The 28,000-nt window shown below is 38.1% G+C and overlaps 1 protein-coding gene across 1 annotated transcript; it reads left to right on the top strand.

Moving 5' to 3' along the window:
- Positions 1–1,676: 1,676 nt before the first annotated feature.
- Positions 1,677–27,542, top strand: LOC140233016 (VPS9 domain-containing protein 1-like). The gene is made up of 14 exons (XM_072313123.1): positions 1,677–1,854; positions 4,127–4,199; positions 5,743–5,847; positions 8,312–8,639; positions 14,979–15,090; positions 18,053–18,115; positions 19,305–19,445; positions 20,019–20,250; positions 20,913–22,001; positions 23,196–23,325; positions 24,040–24,263; positions 25,667–25,751; positions 26,881–26,985; positions 27,390–27,542. Exons 1-14 carry the CDS (start codon positions 1,750–1,752, stop codon positions 27,484–27,486), a joined length of 2,889 nt encoding a protein of 962 aa, XP_072169224.1. The 5' UTR covers positions 1,677–1,749; the 3' UTR covers positions 27,487–27,542.
- The last annotated feature ends 458 nt before the right edge of the window (positions 27,543–28,000 follow it).

Genomic DNA, 28,000 nt, shown 5'->3' with positions numbered 1-28,000 from the left:
TCACAAGAGGTGGATCACTATTGGGGAAAGTAATCACCAATGCTCTGACAAAGGTCTTCACTTAAAAGTGCATGGTCCCGGTGTTTTAGTCAAATGCGTACGTGGGCGCACAGCGCAAGTTTCCTATAGAGACCTACGCTATTGACTCCTCTTTAGCGCTTACTCTTTGGCCCACTTTCCCGAGTCCGAAGAAGTTCGATTCACTGTAGTCAGTGGTCGGATCACAGTTCGGCTCATGATTCGGCTGGGGGGGATGACAGCTTTAGCAAACTTCTTTTGTGATGTCATAATAACAAGCACATATGCACGCACCCTGGCATTACTACAGACTGCGCGATGCGCAGAGAAGACAACAAAGGCAACGTTACTTAGCAACACCTACGCACTTTACTCTTGGTGACAGCTAAACTTCGGTAATCTTCGTATCAATGCTAACAGTGATCGGCAGTATCATCAACAGTGCCCTCTACACTACCGGGACTATCTACCTTTAATAATGGTGAGGAATTTTGTAGTGATTGTTCATATTTACCTCTTGCTTATTTGGTTTCGGTGATTACATTTTCCTTGAAAGTAACATGTTCTCTTTTCAAAAGTTACACAGGGAAAATATTAGGACAACGATGTGGTGTCCACAAGGAACTGATTATTCAGGTAGTCAAAGCCAAAATGAATATACATTGAGAAATACAGTTAACTTTGCCTAAGTTGGATCTATCTTGACTAAGAAATGCCTTCGACCTCGAGAAAATTTGACTTATGACGGATTAAAATCAATAGAATGAAATGAAAAGACTTGAAAAGACCTTTGACTTTCGTGATTATTGGACTTATGAATATGCGAGGTCAAATTAAGCAAGATTGACTGTATGATGATGCTTATAACGATCGCTGCTATAATAATCACTGCTATTGCTATCAATTTCAAAGTACTGATTGATCGAACTTTTCATCTACTCATCCTATCTATTCTATCTCTATCTATCTGTCTATCTATCATCAATCAATCTATCTATCTATCTGTCCATCTATCTACCATCTGTCTATCTATTTATCTATCCATCTATCTATCTAGCTATATCATTTATCTATCTGTCTATCTATCTATCTGTCTATCCATCTGTCTATCTATCTATCATTCTGTTCTCTATCTCTATCTATCCATCTGTCTATCTATCTATCTATTTATCTATCTATTTATCTATCTATCTATCATTCTGTTCTCTTTATCTAAATGTATCTATCTGTCTGTCTGTCTATCTATCTGTCTATCTATCTCTCTATCTATCTATCTTTATTTCTTTCTGTTTATCTGAATTCATTCATGTATGTACTCACTTGTGATATCAATTTACTGTGTTCTATCCAGTTAAATCGAAGACCTATGAAAGCATTGCAGTGTATTTCATTTGTAACTGTTTGACAGCCACTCCTGAATGGGAGTTGAAACTTTTAAAGAGCAGTGAAGACCTAGCTAAGGCCTTTCCTCCACATGTCAAAAAGCTAACAAACAAACAAACAAAACGCGCTATGAAGCTAGGTACGGGTAAAGCAGCTTCAAGAGTTCTAGTAACTCCTCGTTTTATGTGGTACGAGATGTAGCTTGAACGCAGACTAACAAAGAATGACGTCATATGTTGGGCTGCTGGACATGTTGAGGTCTGTTTACTTGTAAAACCTGTGGGCTTGCGGAATTAATGGCACGATTTCACCAGCATTTTATCATAGCCTGAATTAATTCATGAGGAAATGGATTCAAGACAACCAAGTAACGATAGCGGGCAAGCACAGCTGCAGACGGCCATGAAAGCTGTCGGACAAGCTATCGAGCTCGACAGCGACGGCAATGCACAGGTCAGTCACAATTTCCACGCCCACGGCTCCCCATACCTTTCAGATAGCACTCCGTTGAGATACATTAAAATTACACGGAGTAGTGAGTGAACAGTGGTCGTTTCGAAGTCATCACAATCACGACACGCAGAGTTTTATGTGTTTGTACTTAGTAGTCTTGGCTACTAATTGCATGTGTCAAGTAGCATGTAGATCTAGTGTGGAAGTGTATATTGAGCTTACTATATTGTGTATATAATGTCTCAAATAAGCAAAGTATCGTTCGTTAACCACACAATTTTCTGAATCGGTAAAAACATCACTAACCTGTAGAGTTTTCTAGACGTTTTAGTTTAGTACGGAAAAGAAAACACATGTACGGAGAGTGGATCGTATCACCGGATGCTTTTTTTTTTTTTCTGTGGCTCTAAATTTCATACTCAGAGGATGGAATTGTGGCAAAAAAATTAGCAGCAGTTATTCGCAAAGTCCTGAAAATTATGAATTCAGCAAAATTATGGAAATTATCCACTCCAATAGACTTCAAATATACCCCTCTCCAAAAAGTTGTTTTTTTAGTGTGGTGCAAAATTGCATTTAATTCTGGACACTTTTTTCGTAATGGAATAATCAACGTCTTTCTCATCTTGTCCTTGCACCAGAATCACAATTCATACCCACGATTCACCGTACACATTCTTACAGAGCGGACGACAAAGAAAAAAATCAGCCAATGAGGCTCAAATTTCGTATTTTAAGTTAAAATGTCTAACATGAACATCGTGAACAGTTTTCACGAAATAAAATCTTGTAATAAATCGACATCTTCTTCTAAGTCTATGGAGTCCTGCGTGTATTGAATGTCATTAGTACACAGAAATGTGTGCGTCCGGAATTACCATGCTGTCCGGTAATCGTACCATACCTGTGATATACATACCAGAGCTTGTCAGTAATTTTATTCATGTAACATTAATTCATAATGTAGATAGACTATTCTATGCACACCCACATACAATGTACCCCGGTATGACTCATTAGAATGTACTTCTGTAGTTCTGAAATATTAAGTGAAACTTGATGTAGCTTTCAGAAATGTCAATAGCAAGCATACCCTGGTGAGCATGATTCCAGTGGGAACTCTCTGTAGAAGCAAAGCAATGGTTAAAGCCAAGTAAAAAAAAAAAAAAAAGAAAGAATAATAATCACTTTTTCTCATCCTAACTTTTTGAAGAAAAGGAGGATGAACACACTTATGGCCGGTCCACTGCGCAATGCTATTTAGATAGTCTAATTTCCAGTCGATCTGCAGGCTGTGCATGTGTGAAGTTCAATGGTTGAAAACGGTGGGGGGGGGGGGGGGGAATCGAAATTTCAAATTTCAACCCCCCCCCAAAAAAAAAAAAAAAAAAAAAACTGTTGCTATTGCGGCAAAAAACGATGCGAGCGAGTATACAGAGAAACTATCATTTATTATTATTTTTTAACATGGCCTAATTGTGTGCACTTCTACGTATATGATTACCAACTAAACCAAATCTAAGGTGTCTGATTAAAAATCCTTTGTCTAAGAGTGTACTGCAGTAAATTACTAGACAGCTAACAGTAAGATAAACTGATAAAGAAAACATGACTGACAACTACTGACAACTACTGACAACTGACAAGGTGATGCTTTATGATATGCAATGTTTACATATCATTACAGTATGTACTGATTAAAAATTCATTCCCCTAAATCCTCTCTTTTACCACGGGCATCAGTATGTTTGGCAACTGAATTACAATGATTTTCAAGGAAAATTACTTTATGGTGTCCATAGCACACTTCTCCCCACGATAACCTCCCTTGCTATCAGAGTGTATGCTATACATAGTAGATTTTGTTGGGCTCTGGACTTTGTAATTTATGGAACAATATTTTGTCAAACAATATAGCATGGTAGAAACCACAAGTATTGTAAGCTGAACCGGCACATAGGCCTATTAACAAACTGAAAGCGATCAAGACCTATGCTATCATTCCGATCAGAACACATTCTCACATTCGTCTTCCTTTTTCCTTTGCTTTCTTTTCTTTCTTTTTTTAATTCTTTGAGTAAAGGAGGGTTAAACAGGTATAGATTATCGAACTTTGGCTAAACATTTCATTTTCCAGACATAACTTATGGCAGGAATGTCCAACAATGATATGATGATTGCATAGGGAAGATTTTATTAACAGTTACATCTCTGGGTGGAGTGTTAGTGTCACATATATTATTTTATATAAAATGGCACAATTTTATTTCAGGGTGCCTACCTGCAATACCTGAGCTGCATGCAGTACATCTCACAGTGTCTGCTCCAGGATGCAAGGAATAAAGGTAATCATAATGTGATAATTTCTGTCCTTCCTCAAAGTCTTCCTTGCAATCCAAATCAACTCGTAAGAAATGAAGAACAGAAAGTATGGCTATTTCTTCATGGAACGTTTGTTGATGATGTCTCAATAACTCAATGAATAACTGCAAATGTTTCAGGGCCGATTATGTATTTTTTTTTATTTTTTTGTAATCGGGCTGTCCATAACAAGAACAGAACAATATTTGTAATCACCCATAACAGCCCAGTATAGCTCACTTCATATGATCAATTATCTGGTATCTCAGAGAGAGGATTACAGTTTTGGGTTGGTTTATTTTTGGTGCTTGTGAACTACAAGAAAATGCTGGGAATTCATCCAATAAATTGTTACGCAATAAAGTCTGACTCTCTATAGGATTTAGTGAGCCAGCTCAAAATAAGTCTTGTCCCATATAAATGGCTGAAAACGCTTTTCTTGTGGGGTTGAAAATAAAAAGAAAATAAGTTTGCAGTTGTTTGATCACAGAAATTTTGTCGTGAAAGGATTTTTATTTTTTTTATTTTTTGCTTTAATGTAGAACTTGCAACTCATTCTTGATACAGTTTTCTCCAAAACCTGCGTGAAATAAAAGTTCAAACATTTTATAAGCCCTGTTGGAACTGTATGGAAAATTTGTTTAAATGGATATATTAAAGTTGTGGTGACAAGAAATGAATGTATTTACCAAAATGTGACATTAGGGGAAAAAAAAAGGAGATTGTGTGAACTAAGCACAAGTGTCAAGAACTATACTGTAAAAGTGGACATTTTCGCGTGAGTAATTTTTCACGCTCAGCCGGGTAAGATGAGTTTCGCAGGTTTTTAATTCCGCGGAATCAAGACATGAACTACTGAAACATGAAATGAGCGCGCTTTTGTTTTCGCACTGATTTCCGATTGCGCGAAAATTTCCACTTTTACAGTATATCAACTTCATTTTATTCCCTTGGTACAAGAATTATCAGTGTCTTAAGATGTCAACCACCCTCTGTCATAGAGATACTCTATAGATTTGCCATGTTACAATGTCTTTCAATTTCATGTATGAATTTTGACTGGAATACTGTTACATTGCAATTTAATGTGTATTTGCCATACAAAGACTGTCCCTGATAAAAAAAGGAGCCAGACTCTATGTAGAGATAATTACTTATAATCAAACTGGTTTCTTTGTCCTGAAATATGGTTGGAACAGATGAGTAAAAAAAACTTCATTGTCTTGGCCCTAGGGCAAGCACACAGTGAATTTAAATGAGGGTTGCATTTTGTAATGAATTTATATGGCTGAATGGGAGGTCCTCCATTTCTTACTATTGTTTATGTATTTTCTTTTCATTGTATATATATCTTATTTGAATACAGAAATAAAACAGCAACAACAACAAGGGAACAGGCCTATTCATTTTGACATTGAGTACCATTTCAGGATCATTTAAAGTTCTTTGCAGATTCTGCATATTTTCCTTCATATATTCTCTTACATCATTTTGTGTTTGTTTCTAACCTTCCCCGTGCTACAAAAGCTGCCCAGCCAGGGCCTGTCAGCCTGAAGACAAAAACAGCCTTAAGAATGGCCAAGCTAGCTCACCAGTGCAGTGAACGTGTGTCAGCAATAATGGCAAACATGGGTAAGGAGATCATTTACTGAGTATCTTTTGGCAGTGACGCCAACATTGAATCAATTTATATTACAGCGTTCAATTAATTTCTCTGATGTGCCATTACAGTGGGTAGTCCTCTGTGGGAAACTTTATCATATTAGATATGGATTGTTCCATGTACATGTATATATAGCCCAATGTAGTAATGGTGTGCAGTTAAGTGAATTTGATCATTTCATGATATGAGCAATACAAAATCACATTTCAAGTATAGCACTTGCATATGTGCCCTTTAAGTGAGGCTACTTTGCACAAGTAAGGTGTGCAGCATTTAGTCTGCAAGGAAGAGTTATAAAACTGTCGCCGACACATCTTGATCTCTGCAAGTAACTAATTCATGCAGTCAGAAGACTCTATTTGCATATTTCCAGCCCATGCAAAAAGCAGTCAACTGATACTTTTTAAAGTGATGAAAATCAATAGATTCTTTGTATACAATTGACAATGTATAATAAGGTACTTCTTAATCAGCCTCTTATTGCAACAACTGTCGTTTTGAGTCTCATATGTATTTAATGTGCTTTTTAACCTCTTTAACCCCTTTTCTGATTAGTTACTTTGCACTCTTCAACTGAGAAAAATCTGTTGCTAGGAAATTCATTGCATGCAACCACTAGCTTGTAGGCTTCCTAAACATAATGTTTTCTGGATCTTTTAACAAAGAGAATGAAAGTGAAACAGAAATGTCTCTTTCATTTAAAGTCTTGCTTTGATTATCATCGCGGGTCAAAGTACATAGATCTCTTGTATCAAGAAGTGGATGAAACAGTAGACAGTCTTCAATTGTTTTCTCATCCTATAAGCTGGTTGAGATAGTGCATAGTCTATGCAGAAGTCAAGGGTTGAGTGGTGTGACTGGAGGATGAAGAGGTTACTTTTGATGATGATAATGTCCATGCTGATTAAAGGCCATTATCACATATAAATATTTCCATCTCAGAAGATGGCTGGATAGCCCATATTCAGCTACGTTAAGCTGGTCTTCCATGGGGTCCAGTTGGATGTGAGGTGGGACCACTTCACCGGGTTAAACACCCTGCTCTTTGTGATGAATGAATGAAGCGGCATCTTTTACGTGCATGAGTTGTTACGCTCTCATACACGGGACCTCCATTTTATGTCCTATCCGAGGGACAGAGTGTTTTGCCTCTTGCTAGAGGGGACAGTATGCTTACACACAACATTGCTCAGTCCAGACTTGGGTTCGAACCCAGGCCGCGTGATCGTGAGGCAGACGCGCTACCACCTGAGCCAACTCACCACCCTTATCTAGCAGAACCAAGTGAAATTGACCCTTGAATGCATAATGTAAAAAAAACAGATCATTATTTTGATGATTACATGTGGTTCCATACTGTATACGCCATATATTTAGTGAGTCTAAATTTTCGCGAATCGGAACTTCGCGACGATTTCGCTAAGTGGTTGAATTTGCGATCGTGAAGTCCTGTACCGAATGGAGAAGTAATGTATTCGCGTACGTCACATTCATAGCTTGATCAGAGTCAATATTTTTGCGTGTTTTTAATTTTGCGAATAGCATCTGACTCCCAAAATTCGCGAAAATAAAAACCTCACAAAATATTCAGCATATATACAGTATTTTATGGATTGACTCTACTTCATAATGATTACCGGTGGCACCTGGTAAATTTCCCAACCCCATAAAAGTTCACCATCTCAGGGCAAAAAGATACAAAGTCAAACAGGGATGTTGTTCATATTTCTTTCAATCCAGCTCTTAGCTCCTGATGTTTAAATTCCATGCAGATAGTGATGGCTTTGTTCTTCATCAAAAAATTGAATTTCATTGTTCAAAAAGCTGTGTATAGTGGTCTGTGTATTTTTTTTTTTTGAACAATTGCACAAAAAAGTCTATCTCAAAGCCACTTCCATCTTAATTTCCCTTCATCCGTTCTGTTTAATAGCTGCAGACCTGCAAATATGGAAACATGTGACTGCCAGAATAACAGTGCGTTCAGTGCATTTCCTGATTTTAGAGTTAAAAGGGAAGTTCCACCCTAAGCATATTGCTAATATCAATTATGGTACATGTATGTACTGGCAGATTGCGTAGAATTCTTCTGGTATACTAATGAATGGTAATTCCTCTGCATCCATGGTGTGTGGAGAAATGTGAGCCAGGGATTGATTTATTACAATTCCACCAACAACCCGCCCTTGTCTCTGCTACAAAGTCCACTCCTTTACCATATAAAATCCATTGGTTATAGGTGATTACCATTTTAATTTAGTGCTTAATGCCTACCCTGAGCTGAGAGTTGATATTGACATGTAACCTTCGTGGAAACATCACTGATTTTTTTATTGCATCACTGGTCTTTAAATTCTGTATATTATTTTGCTTTGTACTTATCCTTGTAGTTATCATTGCATATTTGTTTTGTTTTTGTTTGTTTTATTGCAACAGAAGAGGGCTCTACTTCCACCACAAGCCTCATTGTGCCTGCGCCTCACTTCTCGTCAAACCTGAGCCCGTCTCCCCCTCCTCCTTTCCGACCCCCTTCATCCCAGCCCCCTCCATCTCACACTCAGCCCACCCAGCTCAGGGGCAGCAGCCCTCACATGATGCTGTCCTTGTCAGCATCCACTGGACGCATCAGCCCCTCCATGTTTCCATCAGTCCCTTCCACCTTGAGTCAGTCGGTGCCCACCCATGTGGCAGTGGTACGGCCCACCGTCCAGCATCCAGGCCAACAGAGCGGGACTGCTCCATCTTTCCAGCCTGCTGTGCAGAGGTATGATCTTCCCTGCATGATTTCTCTCCTCCCTTATTGTAAAAGCAAAACAAAAGCAAAGCAAAACAAAACAAAACAAAACAAAACAAAAACAAAAACAAAGCAATGTCTGGAAAATGTTGTTGTACTTACCAGACTATGATACCATATTTTATTTGTGGTGTAGAATATAAGAGACCTGAACAAGGTATGCTTGTAATTGATTTGTTTTCATTAAAGAAAATGAAAAAAAAAGTTCCGTTGCATAAGGATGCTACAATGTTATTTAACCCTTCTTCTGCCCAATCACATAGCTGTACAGCATGTAAAGAAAAATAGTCATCAAAAGTTTGATCGCAAAGAGTTGCAGTCTTGCCAAACACATGGATGATAATGAATGCTAAGAACTTTTGTTTAGCATATTAACCCTTGAAACAATACCTAACTGCATCCCCAACCAGACTTAATTAACTCTGCCTAATCCTCTTGATCGCTATCAGTGAAAGAAAGGAAGCTCGGATTAGTAACCATAAAAAAATGTCTGCTTGTGAGTCTGTGTGCATGTAATGCAATGGAAGAAAACGCTCCATGCGGCAGTGTACAGGGGATTGTACCAAAAGCTTCACCTAGCAGGCAAGGCATTGAAACCAGCACACACAGAAACTACTAATTGAAGTTTCAAGTAGGTGCCTCTGTACTTTGATCAGATAGCATCCATTCAGGGATAAGGAGGACAAAAAGTAAACAAAAGTAAAGATTTCCAGAGGTCACATTAAATGTCCATCCTTCTATAATTTTGGTTTGACATTAACCTGTTGAGGATTGACTGATTTTGCTACAACACACATTTCGCATAGACACCTGCCGGAGTATATTCGGGACTAGTCTTCACCGGGTTAGGATTTGAATAGTGTTACCCCTCGGTATTTTTGAGCAGTGCAAAGGTGAATGAGTCACAGTAGCTGCCTTTATTAACACTTTCTGAAAACAAGCTGTGGGATCTTATGCATTCTTCTACTGTAATCCACAAAGCTGTACAAAATCAATTGAAATTCAGCATCAAACTTCAGCAACTCATGTGTTGTTATTCATATCTAAAAGAGGGCAGCTAATATTTCCAAAGTAGTGTTCCACCGAAGTTTATCTACAAATGAGATTTCAAACTGCATATTGTACCAAACTAGTTTCAGCAAATCTTAATTTAGCATACCTGTGGTTTTTACAATGAAGAAAAACATAACTTTCTTTTCTTTTCGAAAGTTCTCTTTCATTTGGCATGAGTTTAAGCATCAAAATCAAAAGTTAAAGGTATATTTTGTTGAGTAAATATTACACTATGACCTTAGGTGGAAAGCTCTTTTTTTTCTCTTTGTTTTTATGTTTGTTTGTTTGTTTTTTCTCTTTCGTTGAGTCAGGCTGTTGCTCACATTGACATAAATGTAAATTTGAAGCACTGATGAAATCACTGCACAATTCTTCCATTAGTTTGCACACAAAAATGTTTTCTTTTGGATGAAAAAAAAAAAAAAAAATCAGCCAGAAATGGGATTCCATTTTGCGTCCTGTCTGTAAAGCATATTGTTTTGACCATGTTAGGCAAAGATGATAATAATCATGAGATTGATACAGCATATAGCTTCCTTTGCATTGCCTTGGAGCAGCCTCTAGAGGGCTCACTTCTGGAAGTCACACATGTAGATGTGACTTTGGGACTGGAAATAGTTTGTTAAGAGAAGATATCTTTGATTTTGAAAATTAGTATTTTTTCTTGAAGTTTGGTTGCTTGTTTTTTAATTTTGTTCTTTTTTTTTGTTGGGGGATCTGTTGTGTTTCTTGTAGGACCAGCTATTCTATTTTATGCTCTGGACTTTATGTCAGAAAAAAGAAGTTTAGCGCAGAGATGTAGATCATCAAGAAGATTACATTTCGTGATGAAAACCAGCTAGACCAGGATGCAGTCTGCCAAGTTTCAGAAACTCACATCATCCCTTTGCAGCAGTTGCTATTGTTTTTTATTGATAAATGATTTGTGTGTGTGTGTGTGTGTGTTCTTGTGGACAAAAGAGAGAGCACATCAGTATGTTCCAGTGGACCTTGCACTTCAAAGCCTCTTTTCTCAAGAGTAACATTCTCAGAATGCAGATATTATTTTTTTTTTTTGTCACTACTTCAACTAGTTGGAAACAAATTATGTTGGTGAGTTGTTCATATTACTTTAAATCTGAGGATTTCTTCTTTCAAAATCTGACTAAAACCTTAAACAAAAATCTATCTGGTGACTTTTAGTTGGTTTTTATGATGCAAATTCACATACAGGATGGCTCACAAGTCTGCCGCTGTTATCTAGGAGGACTCTGTGACTATACAAAAAAGCTATCCTGCCATGTCAGTAGTTTTTTGTGGTGCATTTTTAAAATACTTCCGTCTAAGTGATGGAAATTGTCTTTTATGAATGTCCATGTATATTTAGCTAGTAGTGTACACTGTAAATTCATTCTGTCAGTATCAGATGCTGCAGTATGGAAGACAGGTAGAGAGCATGAGCAACGTGTCCTGGGCCATGTTGCATGAAACTTAAAAAGACGCAATCAAACATAAGTCAGGTATCAACCAATCAGAATTGATTATTCTGCAACTTATATATTTGATTGTCTGACTTTGGTTGTATGCAACATGGCTGAGCTTTAAATCACATGATATTACATATACTGCTCCAGCAGCTCTTTGTTTCCCTAGACATGCAAATTCCCAAACCTTGTTGTTTTCCTGGGGATCTGCTGGAAGATAATGTAACAGGCATGCCAACACATGATCAGCAGTTTGTCAGCTGACTTTGATATGTCCATTTGCTCTATCCCCTGAAATTCAACCCCACCCCTCCCCCATATACACACACACGCACACATACACACACACACACACACACACACAACACACACCCATTTGAATGTAAAACATTTAGGAGATATCAGTTGTAAGTTGGTGGAGAGGGCATACAAAAAACCAGGATATTAGAGATAATTGGTGAAACTGATAGGTCGCAAAGTTTGCCTCAAGTTGAGAAACACTCTTAGGTCATCTTCTGAAAGTCACTTTCATTTCTGCAGAAAAGTGCATGCTGCCATGGCTTTGTTGGCATTCTTGGAAGTCCTTTTACATTCTGATGGAGAACTGTGGCTCATGACCTTTGATAAACATCCATCCTATGTTGGCGAGATATGTTGGAAGTGCACATAAATTTCCACGTCATGTTTTCTGATGATTGCATGCTGTGTAGTTGGAGTAACCAGGAGAAACCAAAATATGGCATCATTTTGCTCTCATTGTTGCAGCTTGAAAAAAGAAACACATGTAATGAAAAATTTGTAGATAAGAATTTAATGTAAAAGCCTTTCAAGTCCTCTGCAGATGAGAATATGTTTTATAGCAAAGAATGATGATATTAATGATGATTGCACTGTAAAATATTAGCTTTTGGACTCATGTCTGATTTACTGCAACTTATATTTTGATGATTCTGCTTGTCCACATGGTCTAGAACGTGATCAGAATATGTGGAAAAAACCCAGAAAAAATATCTATTTTCATCATTATTGTCTTTAAATGCTGAAAGTATACTTAACTTGAATATATTCATTACGTAATCATGTATTGATAAAATGAACAAAAAGAATAAGAAAATGTGTACATACAAAACTTTTCAGCAGGGTTATGTGTAGAAAGAGTGTATGGGTAACTGTTCATGCATGATTCTCAAGGAGTTGATTAGAGATGTATATCTTCGAGATTGTTCAGTGATGGCCATGCCCAAAGTTCTCTCCATCCATTGTGCCTTTGTCACTTTGTCACCCCTTCCTGTGAGAGAGGTGTGTGCACCTGTGATTCCTGCTTGCTCGTGGCTCGCGGCGGTGAATCATGCGGCACGCCAATCACCCTTCACCAATTCGTTTTTTCTCGGGGTCAGTTGCAAGTGAAAGATTGTTGAGGGAGTCGCTAGGTCTCGGTGGCCTGTCTGTCCATGTTCTAGTGTGTGGATTATGCCAGGATGGGAATTTAGCGTGATACTTACACCGTCTAGTCGTTTTAGCCCACCAAGTCACTGCTGGCACAACAGCTGTCCATGGTAGAGTTCAGGTATGCTGCAGTTTGCACTTTTTCTCTCTCTCTCTTCTCTCACTCTCTATTACAAGTCACTTCAAAATATAGTCTTCCTTACTTGATTGAATTGAAGATTTTTGCCATTTGAGCGTAGATGTCCAGTTTCTACATTTCTACATTTTTCCCCCTTGTCTTTGTGAGATAACAGAGTGAGTGCAATGCTGAAGTGATGGACTGCTTTCCTGTCATTGTTCTATGTCAGACACTTTGGCAAGATTGAATGCCAAGGCTGCACTTGCAACTGCCATGTTGCATTCGTGTGTTGTGTGGAACAAGCTGAATGGAATCTTCATTTTCAATCAGTGATTTTTGTAGTCTATGTTATTAGGGGGGTTCACACGTACACCAATTAGCGGGATACAAATCTCGAGATTTGTATCGCGATCGTCATCCCGAGTTTTTTGCACGTGTGGACAGAAAAAACCCGAAAATTAGCGGGATAAGCATCGCGATGCTAATCCCAAGAAATCTTGCGCTGGTTCGTCAATTAGCGGGATAATTGGCCCCGCGCTGGTACGTGTGAACGGTCGGGATTAGAATCCCAAGTTTTTATATCCCATCATGCAATGCGCACATCACGACAGCGAGGCCTCTGCGAAGAGGTCCTTCACCTCTTTGGAGCACAACAACAACAGCGCGCGAACCACACCACTGACGCGTAAAAGACAATGGACAAAGGTAAGTGCACGCAGGCAGTGATAGAGAAGGGCGCTGTGTGACCCAGTTTGCAGGCTTTGCTGTTATCTCTATCAACAGCGGGATAATTCGGTACGTGTGGACGCTCGCCAAATTAGCGGGATACCGATCGCGATCGCTATCCCGCTAATTTGGTACGTGTGGACACTCGCAAAAAAAACTCGGGATGTGCATCGCGATCGTCATCCCGATATTTTGTACGTGTGAACCCGGCTATTATGTCATTTATTGCTGTGTAATCAGTGGAGATTCTATACTGCTCCATAGAGTTTTATACTGAAAATTCGTTTCAAGAGAAATTGGCTAATTTTATTTGAAGTATCCCATATGCTAGAGTGTGTGGACTAGCAAGTTCAAATGACCACCTGATGGAAAAGTACCGACATAGATCTGAGAATATTGAGCTGGTAAAAACATTTTATTTCAGGAATTTGAGTCATTGAACTTGCATCATTAAAACTGGTTTTCTTTTTTTTTAAGTACTGCACTTATCTGTCATTAATATTCTTTTTGTATTAGTGAATAAAAGTAAATCTCAATGAAATATTTTTTTCCTTTGCATTTTCAAGGTTTTCTATTCATGAATTTACTTTCGATCTCCCTTCATAAGATTGAGCATGCTGAAGAGAATTGTATGTCTTGTACAGTTTAGCCTGGTGTAACTGAATATATAATCACTTTTTTTTCACAGTATTTTTACTCCGTTGTAATGTGGTAATAAGCAACATAAAGCACTAGTTTCCCTCCATGCTACTTTGTGTTGAGTTGCTAGTTTTGTTGCATCATCCTACAGACACCCTGGCCACATCTGCAACATGTGTATTATATTGTCAGCCATGTGCAGACTGTAGTTACTTTGTAATAATCAGTAATATTTGTCAGATTTATCAGATGTCTTTGGAAAGAATACAACATTTAATGTTGATACCTTTATGGATTTGTATGAATTTGATCAAAATGTAACAGGCTACATTAGGATGTTTTAAAAATTCAGTGTATATTTTCTTAGCTAAGGGATGAGACATGTTTTGAGAAAACATTTTTTTTTTTAAAGAATTAAGGTACATGTATTTCTAATGATATGCAACAAGCAGTCATCATTGCTACCCAACTGTGTATGCCAAAAACAAAAATCTTCAGAAAGTACTGATTCTAATGCCATGGAATATGTAGGATCATGTTAAAGTCTTTTTCTGCTACTAGCATACCTTCTGGTGAATTTATAAATGAATGATAACTGCATGGTCCCCCCTGGTCCACCCCCTGATGACTAGCAACAGTCTGTGAATGGTCCATATTGGGAACAAGATCCACATCTCTCTCCATTTCAAGAAAAGAAAGAGGAGAAACTGTAGATGATTATCTTAACCCATTGCGGACGGACTGATTCTCCTATAATCTGCATAGACACCTGCCCGAGTATTCTCGGGACTCGTCTTCAATGGGTTAAATGCTTTTCATATCCCCAAGTCATGGATGTCTTCTGTGTCAAACTGTCTTTAATAGGGATGATACCCTCGGTCCCCTGGAGAAGGCTTACCGTGAGAACCGGAGATTGATGGCTGCCTACCGAAGCAGACTGAGTCGGATGCAGACTGGCAAGAACAAAGCCATTGTGGTGAGCTTTGAACCCATCCCATACCAGAATTTAAAATTCCTGTATACTTTGCCTTGCTTCCATAGGGAGGGGGTTAATAACTAGTATTACTCTTCATCCACTTAACTACCCCTTCATATGATAAAGGACTCTCTTGTGTAATCATCTGTATGAGTCGTGATTGCTATAAATTTGTTTTGAGTTATGGATCTTAAATTAAAAACATAGAGCCCTTACAGATGAGAGAAAAGTCTGTCTTGTAGTTGTTATTATTATTATTATTATTATTATTATTATTATTATTATTATTATTATTATTATTATTATTATTATTATTATTATTATTATTATTATTATTATTATTGTTACTACTACTACTACTACTACTACTACTACTACTACTACCGGTACTACTACTACTGCTACTACTATTATTATTCATTCAACCAAATGAAAATGACAGTAACAGTTACATAACATACAATTATATGGAAATGGCACAGTTGACTTATAACACAAATAGTATGAACAGGGAAGCAACACATGGGCTAGGGCCCACAAAAGTAATTATTTTACATGTGAGCCCTCATGCAATGCATTCCCTTACACATATACAACGAAACACAGTCTACTGTATCAATACACTGGGCATGTTTATTTGAATTTTTTTTTTCAAAGTGTTTGTTTGCCGATGAATAGAGAAACAAAAATAAAATCAACATGCAGGAATGTTGCCAAGTCCTTGGGAATGAATCCAAAAACAAGTAGTCAACTTAAGTTCAACAAACTTTTGCTGACAGTGGCCATACTTGTTGAAGAAAGGTCATCAGACTCTTTCATGAATTTGTGTGTGTGTGTCAGTGAGTGTGTGCACATATGTCACTAATCTATGTCTGTTCTTTTTTGTATATCTTGTCTGTATTTATTTATCCATATATGTGTGCGTTGTGTTGTTTGTTGGTCTTGTGCATATAAAAGTGTATTTTCTGTGTCTTATGAAAGGAGGGTGGTGGGATGCAAAAGTTGGAATATATGTGATCAGACCTTTGACAAGTAACCATCACAGCATAGTAACAGTGAAACTCCACAATTTGTTACTGGTACGCACAACTTTAGACTTAGTTCTCTATCCATTACAAACCATACCAGCATCATCGTGGGGGTACTGTCATTAAATACCGATTTTCTGGTATTGTTTTTTTTTAAAGCTGAATGTAGCCCACCAAGCCAGAATCAAAGCAGAGTAATCTCCAAATGGGGACTTGTTGGCTACACTACCATAGACACCCATGAATGGAGTGTAGTTTTGAATAATGTCACGTGGGGTTTGCTGATCTCTCTAAGTGTGGTCGCACTTGTTCTTGATGTGAAGTATTTGATCTTTTACTTGATTTTTTTTAAATGAAAAGAACAATTTGTGTCCAGCAATGTGGAGTACTCTGAAGATAAGTTCGAACCATTCTGCATTGTCCTGATAACTTACACTGCCTGTTGCGGTGGCCCCTTACTCCAACGGATGCAACTCTTGCTTTGCTTCAAAGCCTGGAATTCTGGATTGATTTGCACACTTGGGATTCTCACTGAAGTACCCCTCCTGTGGAATGTTATTTAGACATAGCCACTGGGATTTGGACATATCAGGAGACTGTCAGAAATGGGGGATTCCTGTGATAACTATGTATATTATTACTTGTAAGACATATTATTACTTATTGTTGTTATTGTTTGTACTGTGATGCATTATAACTTTTGATTTTATCATTATTGTCATCATACACTTTTTACTTCACCACTTTTCAGGTTGAATTGTCATGTTGTTTGGTGTTAATGCTTTTAGTTGGAGAAACTGTCACATTTGTCATAAATTTGATGCAAAAGTTATAAAAAGTAGTACAGTTTTCCAGTATCTACTGAAACATTTATTTGTCGATTATGTAAGACCTGCAGTAGGGCTAACTGTAACTGGCCATACTATTTTGTGTTGGCTTCTATCGTCAAATGCATGCCAGCATGTTTTATCATGGATACTTTTCAGTTTCTGAATGAACACAAACGACTGCTAAATGTATGAATTGGTCACTACTTCTAACTCACAAATTATACAAAGTATATGACAAAAATCTAATTTCTCCAAGCAGAATCATGGTACTTTAACTTCGTATCTGGGAAATATATTGCTGAATTGAATCTGTAATTTGTAAAGTGATATTGAACACCATATATCTTACCAAGTTTTCATTGTCATTGATGGGGAAAAATGTGAAGGAGAAAGGAAATACAGTCCTTAATATCATTCAAAGATATGCAAGTAATTACCTCCTAAATTCCCATACTCACATACATGTGTAGGACAGTGCATAATATACTATAAGGATATGATGTGAAAGAGCCACAATAAGACATTGGTGCTGACTCATGCTAGCTGCCTGTACAAGGAGCATGATAACCGTGCAGTAGGTCATATACCGGTAACCGGCTGTAATATTAATAACTTCCTCCGCTGCATTGTTGCTGGTAAAGTTTGTCATTTATAGGTCATGCACATTTTTCTTAAGTACCACAGCAATTTTTTTCTTTTTTGTGGTGTGAATCTGTTGGTCTGTGAGAGAAATACATGTGGTATTTATAGTACCATTATATATGTTTATAAATATCCTTGAATATGAGATAGTTATCTTATACCTGGCATTCCTGTGCATGTATTTGTGTGTCTCTGTCTCATATAACAAAGACACTATAGGTCTCAAGCAGAGCTGGTTGAGACCTGTTTGTGTGCATGTTTGGCTGTAAAGCAATGTCTGTCTGTTGGTGTGTACACATTTGTTGACACTTCTTTACCTTACAGATGTATGGAATTCAAATCCTGCAATTCCCTTTCGCCTTACACTTGATATCAATACTGAATGAGACACAGAGAATTATAATTACACTGTACCAGTCTGACATGATCTGTCATGATGCTTTCTATTCTTGTCGTCTACAGAACCTAACATTCCAGCGTCGTTTGATGGAGAATATGGCCATTGCTAGAGCGAGAGAGGCCAGTGTATCCTTTCAAAACACTGTCGTACACATTTTCTTCCAGGGGTCTATGGGAAATGCGTGTTCTAGCAAAATCAGCCCGTCCTTGACGGGTTAAGAAATACATGGATAGTTTATGGAATGATGATGAAAATTAATGGAATTGTCAATGTATGATATAATGTTTAATTTTTTTTTTAAAGGGCAAAATAGACAAAGAGTTCGAGACATGAAAAGAAAATTAACAGACAAATTATGAAATTTGTGATTATATACCGATGTGTTGGCTCAGTGAGTAGAGCGGCTGCCCTCACAATCGGGAGGTCGTGGGTTCAAACCCCGGCCGCGTCATACCAAAAGACGTTAAAAGATGGGAGTTGCTGCTACCTTGTTTGCCGTTCAGCAGTTGAAAAGGTTAGAGCAACGTCGATCTGGCGCTGCTCAGTGGCTGCCGGGCCCACAATCAATTGGGCAAAAAGAATTTCCATTCTCGGACAATAAAATTTGGAGTTTATATCCAAAACAATTATTATTATTATTATTAGGAGTTTATATGACTGATAATCATGAAGTAAAGAGATTGCATACAGTGTAGGTAGGTGTCTTGGAAGGTGAGATTTGAAAAGTCCAGGATAGTCCAGGATAGTCCAGAATGAAAAATCAGTGTGCAATATCAGTTCCAGATGGTGTTTTTACTTGAAGATGAGAAAAAGAGATACCATTTATCAAAAGATTGTTGAGAAGTTTGGTCGAATAGAAGTTGGTAACAATCTCATCAGTATCATGAATTAACTGCATTAGGTGTTAATCATAAAATACTTAGTCAACCTCCTTCACAGTGAGCAAAAAGATGTGGAATCCTGTGTCATTCCGTGCTGTATAATATGATTCAGAAGTTTGCAAATGTCTGGGTATCTTTGCATTTTTCATTATCATGCAATGAAACAGCACTGAGCCAGCAGTAGGCATAGTCTTTAGTAGCTTGCTTCAATAAACATCCCCCATTTGAAAAGATGCATGTTACACAAAACTGTATGTGGGGTATGCATATATTGTTTTCATATATATAAGTGGTGACAGCTACTTTTCAGATATCAAATGTCATGGTCTTATGGGAATCTTCTTTTTTTATCAAGATATTTGGATGGCTTTGCCATCTTTAAGGGCTGCAACCGTTGAACTCTACTAGGTTTCCTTAACCCAACAACTGCCAGCTTGCCAAGAAGATTAAGGAGAGGCAGCAGAGATTACATGAGCAGGCTGCCCAGCGGTTCTCATCCAGCGGTCAGCCAACCAAGGAGGAGATGGAGCTCAGAGTGATGTATGCAAACATCATGGAGTATGAGAGCATCAAGGTATAATAATCATCACACTCACCTGAGACGGTCTTTCTGATTCATTCATTTTGCTCTGTATTTCAGACATTTTTCTCTTCTATTATTGATATCCAATATCGTGAAAGGGGAAACATAGTTTTTTATTATTTAGTGATGGTGAATTCTGTAAGCGGATTGGTTAATCAACTATGCAATATATACCATATTACCTGAATTAGGTCATTGCCTTTGTTGTATTCATATTTTACATTGTTCATATTCATATGGATATGTGTGTGTGTGTGTAAGTGTGTGTGTTGGTGTGTGCATGTGTGTGTGTGTACGTTTGTGCAAGACATTGTGATTTGCTGAAGAGGTATAGGAGACTGCAAGTCATGCGAGTATACTTTTACTAAACAACTATTACCATTGAAGCAAATGAAATATGTGACAAATGTCTGCCTTCACCATCAAAATTTATCTGAATACTCCCCTTCTTCCCACTGTGCTTTCTCTGTGGTACAAATTATGTGTATTATCATTTTTTTGTTTGGTGAAACAGAATGTAAAATGATGAATGCTGTTCTCAATCCCCCCCCCCCCCTACACCAGACATGGCTCCAAGATTGGCGTCAACGTCTGCAGGAATCACCGCGTGACCTGAAGCTCATCCATGACCTGGTCACCGAGATCTTGTCGTCCGACGGCCACCCGCTGACCCAGCTCCTGAAGCGCTACCAGATCATTATCTACCACAAGATCATGCCTCTCATCCAGAAGGACCTGATGTCCATTGAAGAGATTGTGGTGCCCTACAAGGACATTGTCCCCCTCAAGCTCCAGGGTGAGCCACTCTACTCCCATCACTGTCACCAAGGGATGGTATCTTCTGATGTCCATAAAACATCACCTGTATCTTATGATACCAATGTTAACCCGTTGAGGACGGGCTGGCTTTGCCACAACACACATTTCCCATAGACCCTTACCCGAGTATAATCGCGACTCGTCCTCAATGGGTTAATTATATTATGTTGGATGGTGATGAATGGGATACCAGGGAATATTGCATGAGTTAGAGCCAGTACTGCACATAGCGAAGACGAATGCAATATTCCCTAGTATTTATGAAATGATATATCCAAATTAAAATACCCAATATAATCATTATAATATATAATCATTCTCTAGAGAAGACATAAATTGTAAAAAGTAGTTACTACTTCTACTAGAATTTGAAATAGACTGCACATATACTGTCATTAGCATGTTTAAAATCCACATTAAAAACAGGTCTTCCTCCGTAAACTGTAAAGGAAACACGGAAGTGCTTCAATTTTAGAACAAATTTTAATATTTCATAGTAAATCTAAATGAAGGTAGTGAAGTAGTTTGAAATATGTGGATACACTCATCAATTTAACGTGATTCAACCTAAAGATGTGCATTTTAATGTATAAAAACTGTGTATATATATATAAACTGTTTGATAAATTCTGTTGCTAGAGCCCAGAGCTGTTCCTGAGGATGGATTCACCACGCCTGATGAGCTGGACCAGAGTATGGATGAGATGCTGTCCAAGAGGTTGCATGCTCTGAGGGAGAACAGCACATCCAGCATGGAGAGTGAGGCGTCGGACTCCCGCCCATCCAGCCAGGCGGACAGCCTGCTCTTCTCTCCCACGGACATGAGCACTGATGCCTTGGATGAACTCCTCGCTGTGGAGGAGGAGAGTTTTATTCCTGTTGGAGATGAACAAAATGATGGAATCCTTAGGAAACCGGGAGAAACGGAGCCTCATGGTGAAAGGACTACAGAGAATGGCAAACATGAGTGTAATGGTGACTCAGAGAGTAGCACACCTGGCAAGGGATTGCAAAATGGAGTGTCCGCAGCAGACTCGGATGATGTTTTAAGAGACAGGACTGAAAGAAATGATGTTGCCCTTGGCAATGGTAGTGATGATGCAGCAGACGAAGGGGATGACAGTAACTCAGTGGTAGATACCATGAGAAAGATTGTGAGTGAAGTCAGAGAAGATATTGTGAAAGCTGTGGAAGATGGAGACAAATTGTGCCAAGATCTTGAAGAAGGAAAGGTCTCTTTAGGTGTAAGTGATGACAGTGGCGACGTTATAAATGATCAATCAACCTCAGCTGTCAAAGTCACAGAGAAAACTGACACCAATGGTGATGAGTGCGTAGACAGTGAAGTCAAAGATAGGACTAAGAAAACAGAAATCATTGACGACAGCGCTAAAAGGAATGGGAGTGATGGTCATTTGTCAGATAAATGTTTAAACAGTGGGAGCATAGAGGAGTCCTGCAGACCTGGCAATCAGGAGGGTGTCAGGCAAGATGAAAAGGAGAGTAGCAAAACTGCCCCAAACCAGGAATCTGTAACCACCAATGGTGACCACAGACAGAGTGTGAGGAATGGCAAAGATGTTGATGCTGGAGAGGTGGAGAGGGATGGAAATGATGAGGAATCAGAGCCAAAAAGAGAGGATGGGGATGAGCAGATTGCGGAGATGAAGGCTGAGGCTGTGAAGAGACACCTGGAAAACATCTCAAAGGATGTACTCATGTTCACCGGTACGTGGTCTGAGTGATGGTAACCCTCATTTCTTCAGGCCAATCTTGAGACCTTAGAACTTAAAGGGATGGTACAGTATTGGTGGAGATGAGAATTGGGCTTTTAACTTTTTGCGAGGTACCGAGAAAACACTTATGATATAGTACAGAGCATACCATTTTAAGAGGAATTCAAAGTTTATTTGATGAAAATCGGGTTTGGAATAACTGAAACATCCAAAAACAAAGTAAAACAAAGCGATCGTAATAAAGTGTGGGTCCCACACTTTACTAGAATCACTCTTTTTTGGATATCTCAGCCATTTCAAAACCAATTTTCATCAAATAAACGTTGAATTCCACATAGAATTACATGCTCTTTCATATTTCATAAGAGGTTTCTCATCATCTCACCAAAAAATGTTAGAAACCTGAAATTAGGTCTCAACCAAAACTATACGGTCCCTTTAAGAAGAGTTGCAAGCTCATTGCTGGCCTTGCAATAGTATTTCACAATTTATTTGTAATACTCGAAATTTGACCAAATTACTCTCAGGAAAGAAAACAGAAGATGTCTTTGTAATTAAGTGATAATTATATATTCATTCCCTTTCCATAAACTCACTTCCCATTTGACCTACCAGGGTTATTACTAGGCACATACTGGTCCTCTGCCAATTGCCACCCATATGTGGATTCTCATAGAACTGGGAGGGGGGTTGAAAAACAAAACAAAGACAGGAAAATTTGTTGTTTCCTGTTTGCATGTTTACCGATGACTTGGCATAAGTTCCCAGCGGAGTCAAAGTTTTGAATATTATTTTTGAAGCCATTTACTATTGCTACATGCAGTAATTTCCTGTGGAAAATTTTATGTACTGTTTTTTTTTTTTCTGTTTTGCTGTTGCTCTAGTGTATAGTATGCTGTATTTTCTTGTGCAATCTTAATCAGAGATAACACAAAGTGTGGTGCGAAAGTGTTCAATTGACAATTTACATAACAGTGTGGCAAATTCAAGTGCATATCGTCTGCCCCAGGCGATATGGGTGAAGAGGGTTCTCTTGTAGCATTAAAATGACATGTTAAATTATAGTCTCTCGTAGTCTATCCTAAAACTTCTGTCATTTTACTCAAAGTGCCTTCTGCCAATATGTCTCCATCCCAATTGGCTGGAATGTCACAAATTGTTTTGGGGTCCTTCTTTCACAATGCAGAGAGACTGCTGTCAATCCTTGTGGCTGTTTATGAACAGCTGAACAGCACCACAGCCAAGGAGCAGTGCATAGCAGTCATTGAGGTGTTCTTCTTCAGGGATATATGGCAGCCTCTCCTCATGCTATTCAGGTAAATGAGACGTTTGCCCAATTGTTATCATCTAATTTTGATATGTGGAGCTTATAAACATGAAATACAGGTGTGGTTGTTAAAGAGACCAATGGGAGAAGTTGGGCAGGAACCAATTTACACAATAATATGTTGTAATGTCGTTTGGAAATTAATGATGTTTTGTAATCATAAGTGGTTAAATTTTGAAGGAGAAATATGACCAAAAATGTCCTCAAATTATTCCTGTAGCATTACAATCCATTAACTGCTCAGTAAGTGTATATTTCACTCCATATCTTTTTAGCAAATCTGGAAGGCAAAAGCACACACAACATCAAAGCCAAAACTGCCTGGAGTCAGAGAGGCCTATTGAAAATTGTAGATAGTATCTTGTGAGACTATCCAGACCAAAATATCTGAAATCAGATCACCCTCTCAGATTCATCAAGTGTGTATGAATACTGTAAGATAAAAGAATAGTAAGTGCCTCAGTAAAAACAAGCAGTAAGCTTATTCAGCCTGATGTTTTTCTTTTAATAGTTTCAGAGTAAATAGGTTTGGAAGGACAGTATTTTTGTTTAGATAAAGTTTTGTACCAAAGCATATCACATTTTTTACTGCACTGCTATTTCCTGTTTGATTTTATCATCTACAAAAGTTAGCAATGTTTCTCAAGGTCTTTATATTTATATGATGTTTACTTCACATCCATGTTTGTCCACAAAATCACAGACGATTCAACTACAGCAAGGAGAAGTCAGCAGCCATCGCCATGACCAAGTACCAGCACGCCATGCCACAGCACATCGGAGTCCATGAGAAGTTCTGCCTGCTGCCGGAGGGCGCTGTTCAGGATGGCAGCCAGGCCTCTCAAGGTTACCCTTACCAGCCAGCAGTGGAGGAACTGTGCAAACTTCAAGGCTACACCTGCCCCCTTGAGAAACTAGAGTGTATTGGTATGCAGGATATGTTACTTGTATTTGATTTAACCCATTGTATTCTAGGATGCACCTGTTATGTGTATGAAAAGACTAATGGGGATAAACCATTTCTCTGGGGCAATGGATTAAAGGACAAGTTCACCTTCATATACATGTGAATTGAATGAATGCAACAATATTAGTAGAGCACATCAGTGAAAGTTTGGTGAAAATCGGACCATCTGTTCAATAGTTACAAATTTTTTAAGCATCTGCGCAGTCACTGCTGCATGAGAAGACTACTACAGTGTATGATGTCATATGTGTACAACAAAATAAAAAAATAAAAAGAGAATTTCACAAATCTTCATTTTTTGAATTGAGTGCCCATTTCTTTGACTTGTTACTGACATATGTTAAGGGTAATATTATTCCCCCTGCCTTCTGAAAGAGAGAAGTCAAGTGTTCTTTTGCTATGCGAGAAAAGTGAAAATAGTTGAATTTTCTTTAATCTTTCTTTATATCGTTGTACACATGTGACATCACAAGCTATAGTAGTCTTCTCATCCAGCCTTGAGTGAGCAAAAACTTTAAATGTTCATAACTTTTGAATGGATTGTCCAATTTTCCTCAAACTCTCACTGATGTGTTCTGCTAATATTGCTGCATTCAGTCAACCCACATGTCTATGAAGGTGAACTTGTCTTTTAATCACAATTCTTTGTGGAATTACTCTAAGACCATAAAAGCCCTAGCACAGAACTGGTTTGACTGTGAAACAAGACTCTCATGATCACTCGCAAGTACACTGTTTTTATTGTCAACACGGTATTCTCAAAGTAACAGTCCAGACAATATTAATAGACTTTAGATGGACCTATGAAATGCTGGCTGGGGAAATGACCCATGCTCCTCTTTCTCTAGTTTGCTCATTTACAGTCACTGCTAGGCTTCATTCCATGTTTAGTTTGACAAAAACATAATTTCAATCAAGGGCTTTTCTATTCTACTAGACTTTTGTTGTGACTATTATGATACAGTCTCAAACAGACTTGGCAGAATGTAAATGTTGGTACCATCCCAATATGGGGTAGAGTCCAGACAAACACAAATTTTTTTTTTTACACCTTTCATTGATCAGGAGATTTGGTTTTTTTGTTTTTGTTTTTTTGTTTAAAATCAGAAGTTCCGCATGTGTCCCGGGTTCAAGAATCTCAGTCCTTGTGTGGCTTTTTTGGTGTCCTATGTTTTCATGTGCGTAGTTTCTGTATAAAAAGAATCTTGCGCTGAAATGAACACACACACACTAACAACAACACACCTCAGCCGTCTGACATATAATGAGTTATATTAGAAAGAAAAAATCTGCTGCTATGGTATGATTGATCATCTCTCATAGAATGTCTTGTACTTACATTGTGTTTTCATTCTGTTACTAGTGCGGGTGTCAAAGGTCATCATAGAGTGTGTTGGGGACTTCTTTGAGAGTCAAGGCAAGCCAAGGCAGAGCCCGGAAACTTCAGTGTGAGTGTCAAAATATTGGAATACTTGCAGTGTAAAAAATGGTGAAAAAACAACTGAAAGTAGGAAGGTACCTCAAATGGTTTAGACTTTAAATTAAAAAAATCTCTTATGGTTTAGACTTTCAATAAAAACCTCTTATGGTTTAGACTTTCAATAAAAAAAAAAATATCTTATGGTTTAGACTTTCAATAAAAACCTCTTTTGGTTTAGACTTTCAATAAAAACCTCTTATGGTTTAGACTTTTAATAAAAAAATTGACATCTGATAGTCACCTCTTCAGGGTATTAAGTGGGCATTACTGTAAAAGTGAACATTACATGGTGTGGACATTTTTGTGTGTTTCGGGTGACAAGAAACTAGTGTAAAAATGAAGGCATAGAAATATTTTTGCCTGTTATATGTAACATTCATTTTATGTTTTGATTCTGCTGAATTAAAAACACATGAAATTTATCTTGCCTGGCCAAGTGCGAAAAATTACTCGCGCAAACATATTTACTTTTACAGTAGTTATAACAATATGACAAAGGATTTTTTTCATATTTCAGTTCTTATTTCCAGGTAGAAAGCTTTATATAGGAGGTTACTGGTGGAGTTGAAAATAGATATGTCATTTTTTTTGAATTTCCAAGCCCACTGAAATATTTTCGATGTGTTTTATTGTGAAGAGACTTCAACGCTTTTGTGAATGTGAGTGTGGTCCTGAAAAATACATACTCAATCTCGATGTTTCAGCAAACATCTTCTTACTGTCCCCAGGAGTAGAGGTTTGCCGAAACGTTGAGACTGAGTGGGTCCTTTTCTGGACCACACTCACATCCAAGAAAGAATACATGTTGCACCATGAAACATTCTACCACCAAGGAAACCCTCGGAGAATATAAATTTCAACACCATTAACTCTGTATACAAGTGAATTGTCAAAGCAAAAATAAATTTCTGTGACAATCACAGCTTTACAAAACCAAGGAGTAGTGGTCATCTTAAACTCATGTTTTCATTTAGAACTTTTTTTTTGTTGAAAATTTTGAACAATGAATTCTTTGGTATACGTGTATGACTGTATTCTCAAAGTCAGTCCACTAACAGTTGGTTTCACTGATATTTCTTGACTGTTGCCATGCTCAGTGGCTGTGATGATCTTCTCCCAATCCTGAGTTACGTCATCATCAAGTCAGCCATGCCTCAGTTTGTCTCAGAGTGCAATGCCATGGAGGAATTCATTCACGAGGGGTGAGTTTTCCGTATTACTGAAAGCAAGTCTTTTTGCCCAGCCATGTGCAATGTCCAACACCATTCTTTTCTTGACAGATGGATTTGGCCATTACTTTATTTTAGGCATGTTGCCATGCACAATATCAAATACCACCATGATTGTGAAGGGTGAGTTAAAACTTCAAAGACAGCCAATCAACATTTTTGCCTCCCCATGCAAAACATCAAACACCATTACATTCATGGGGCAAGTTCAGACTTCACTAGACATCACATATTTCTAAATTGCTATGTAAATATCAAGCAAAAGTGTAAGCTTTATATTAGCACTGTTCAGAATCTGCCTTTCTATGACTTTCTTGGCAACTGTGATATTGTTGTCATGGCGACACACTCATTTTTCTTGGTCTTTCCTGGCACAGCTATTTATTTGGAGAGGAAGGATACTGCCTGACGACTTGCCAAACAGCTCTCAGCTATGTCCTGAAGCTAGGGAGCACGGAGGATCAGCCCAGCTGAGAGGAGACTGACATGATGAAAGATCCATGCCAGTGGTAGGCCAAGATTTGTTCCATCTCGGGTAAAAAAGAAAAGAAAGTTGGATCTTAATGGAATAATGAGTTGACCTCAGTGAAGAGAAAATGTAATCACTGCGAATTCTAATATGCAGCGGGAACAAGAGGACAGATCATACAGAGCGGCAGTTGCCAACGACGGGAAATATCAAATCATGGAGCCTGGGGGTATAAGTCTTATGGTGCTTGGACACTATTCCAAGTTGTGTCTGACTGAATCATCTTGTACTTTGTTTTCTTCTTCTTCTTCTTCTTTTTGTTTGTAAGACTAGGTATGGGTTATGATCTGTACCATATGTGAGTATATGCAATGTGCTTGCAAAAAGGTAATTGGGACAGTACTCTTACAGCTTATAGATATGATATACAGTAGTGTTTGTAGGTAGAAAAACAACAACAATGCTGTATCGAAAAGCAAAATAAGGTGAGGAAAATGTGCAGAAAAGATTGAAGCAGGA

Source organism: Diadema setosum, chromosome 9 (assembly GCF_964275005.1).
Source record: "Diadema setosum chromosome 9, eeDiaSeto1, whole genome shotgun sequence".
NCBI lineage: Eukaryota > Metazoa > Echinodermata > Echinoidea > Diadematoida > Diadematidae > Diadema > Diadema setosum.
This window is presented reverse-complemented; position numbering and strand designations above follow the sequence as displayed.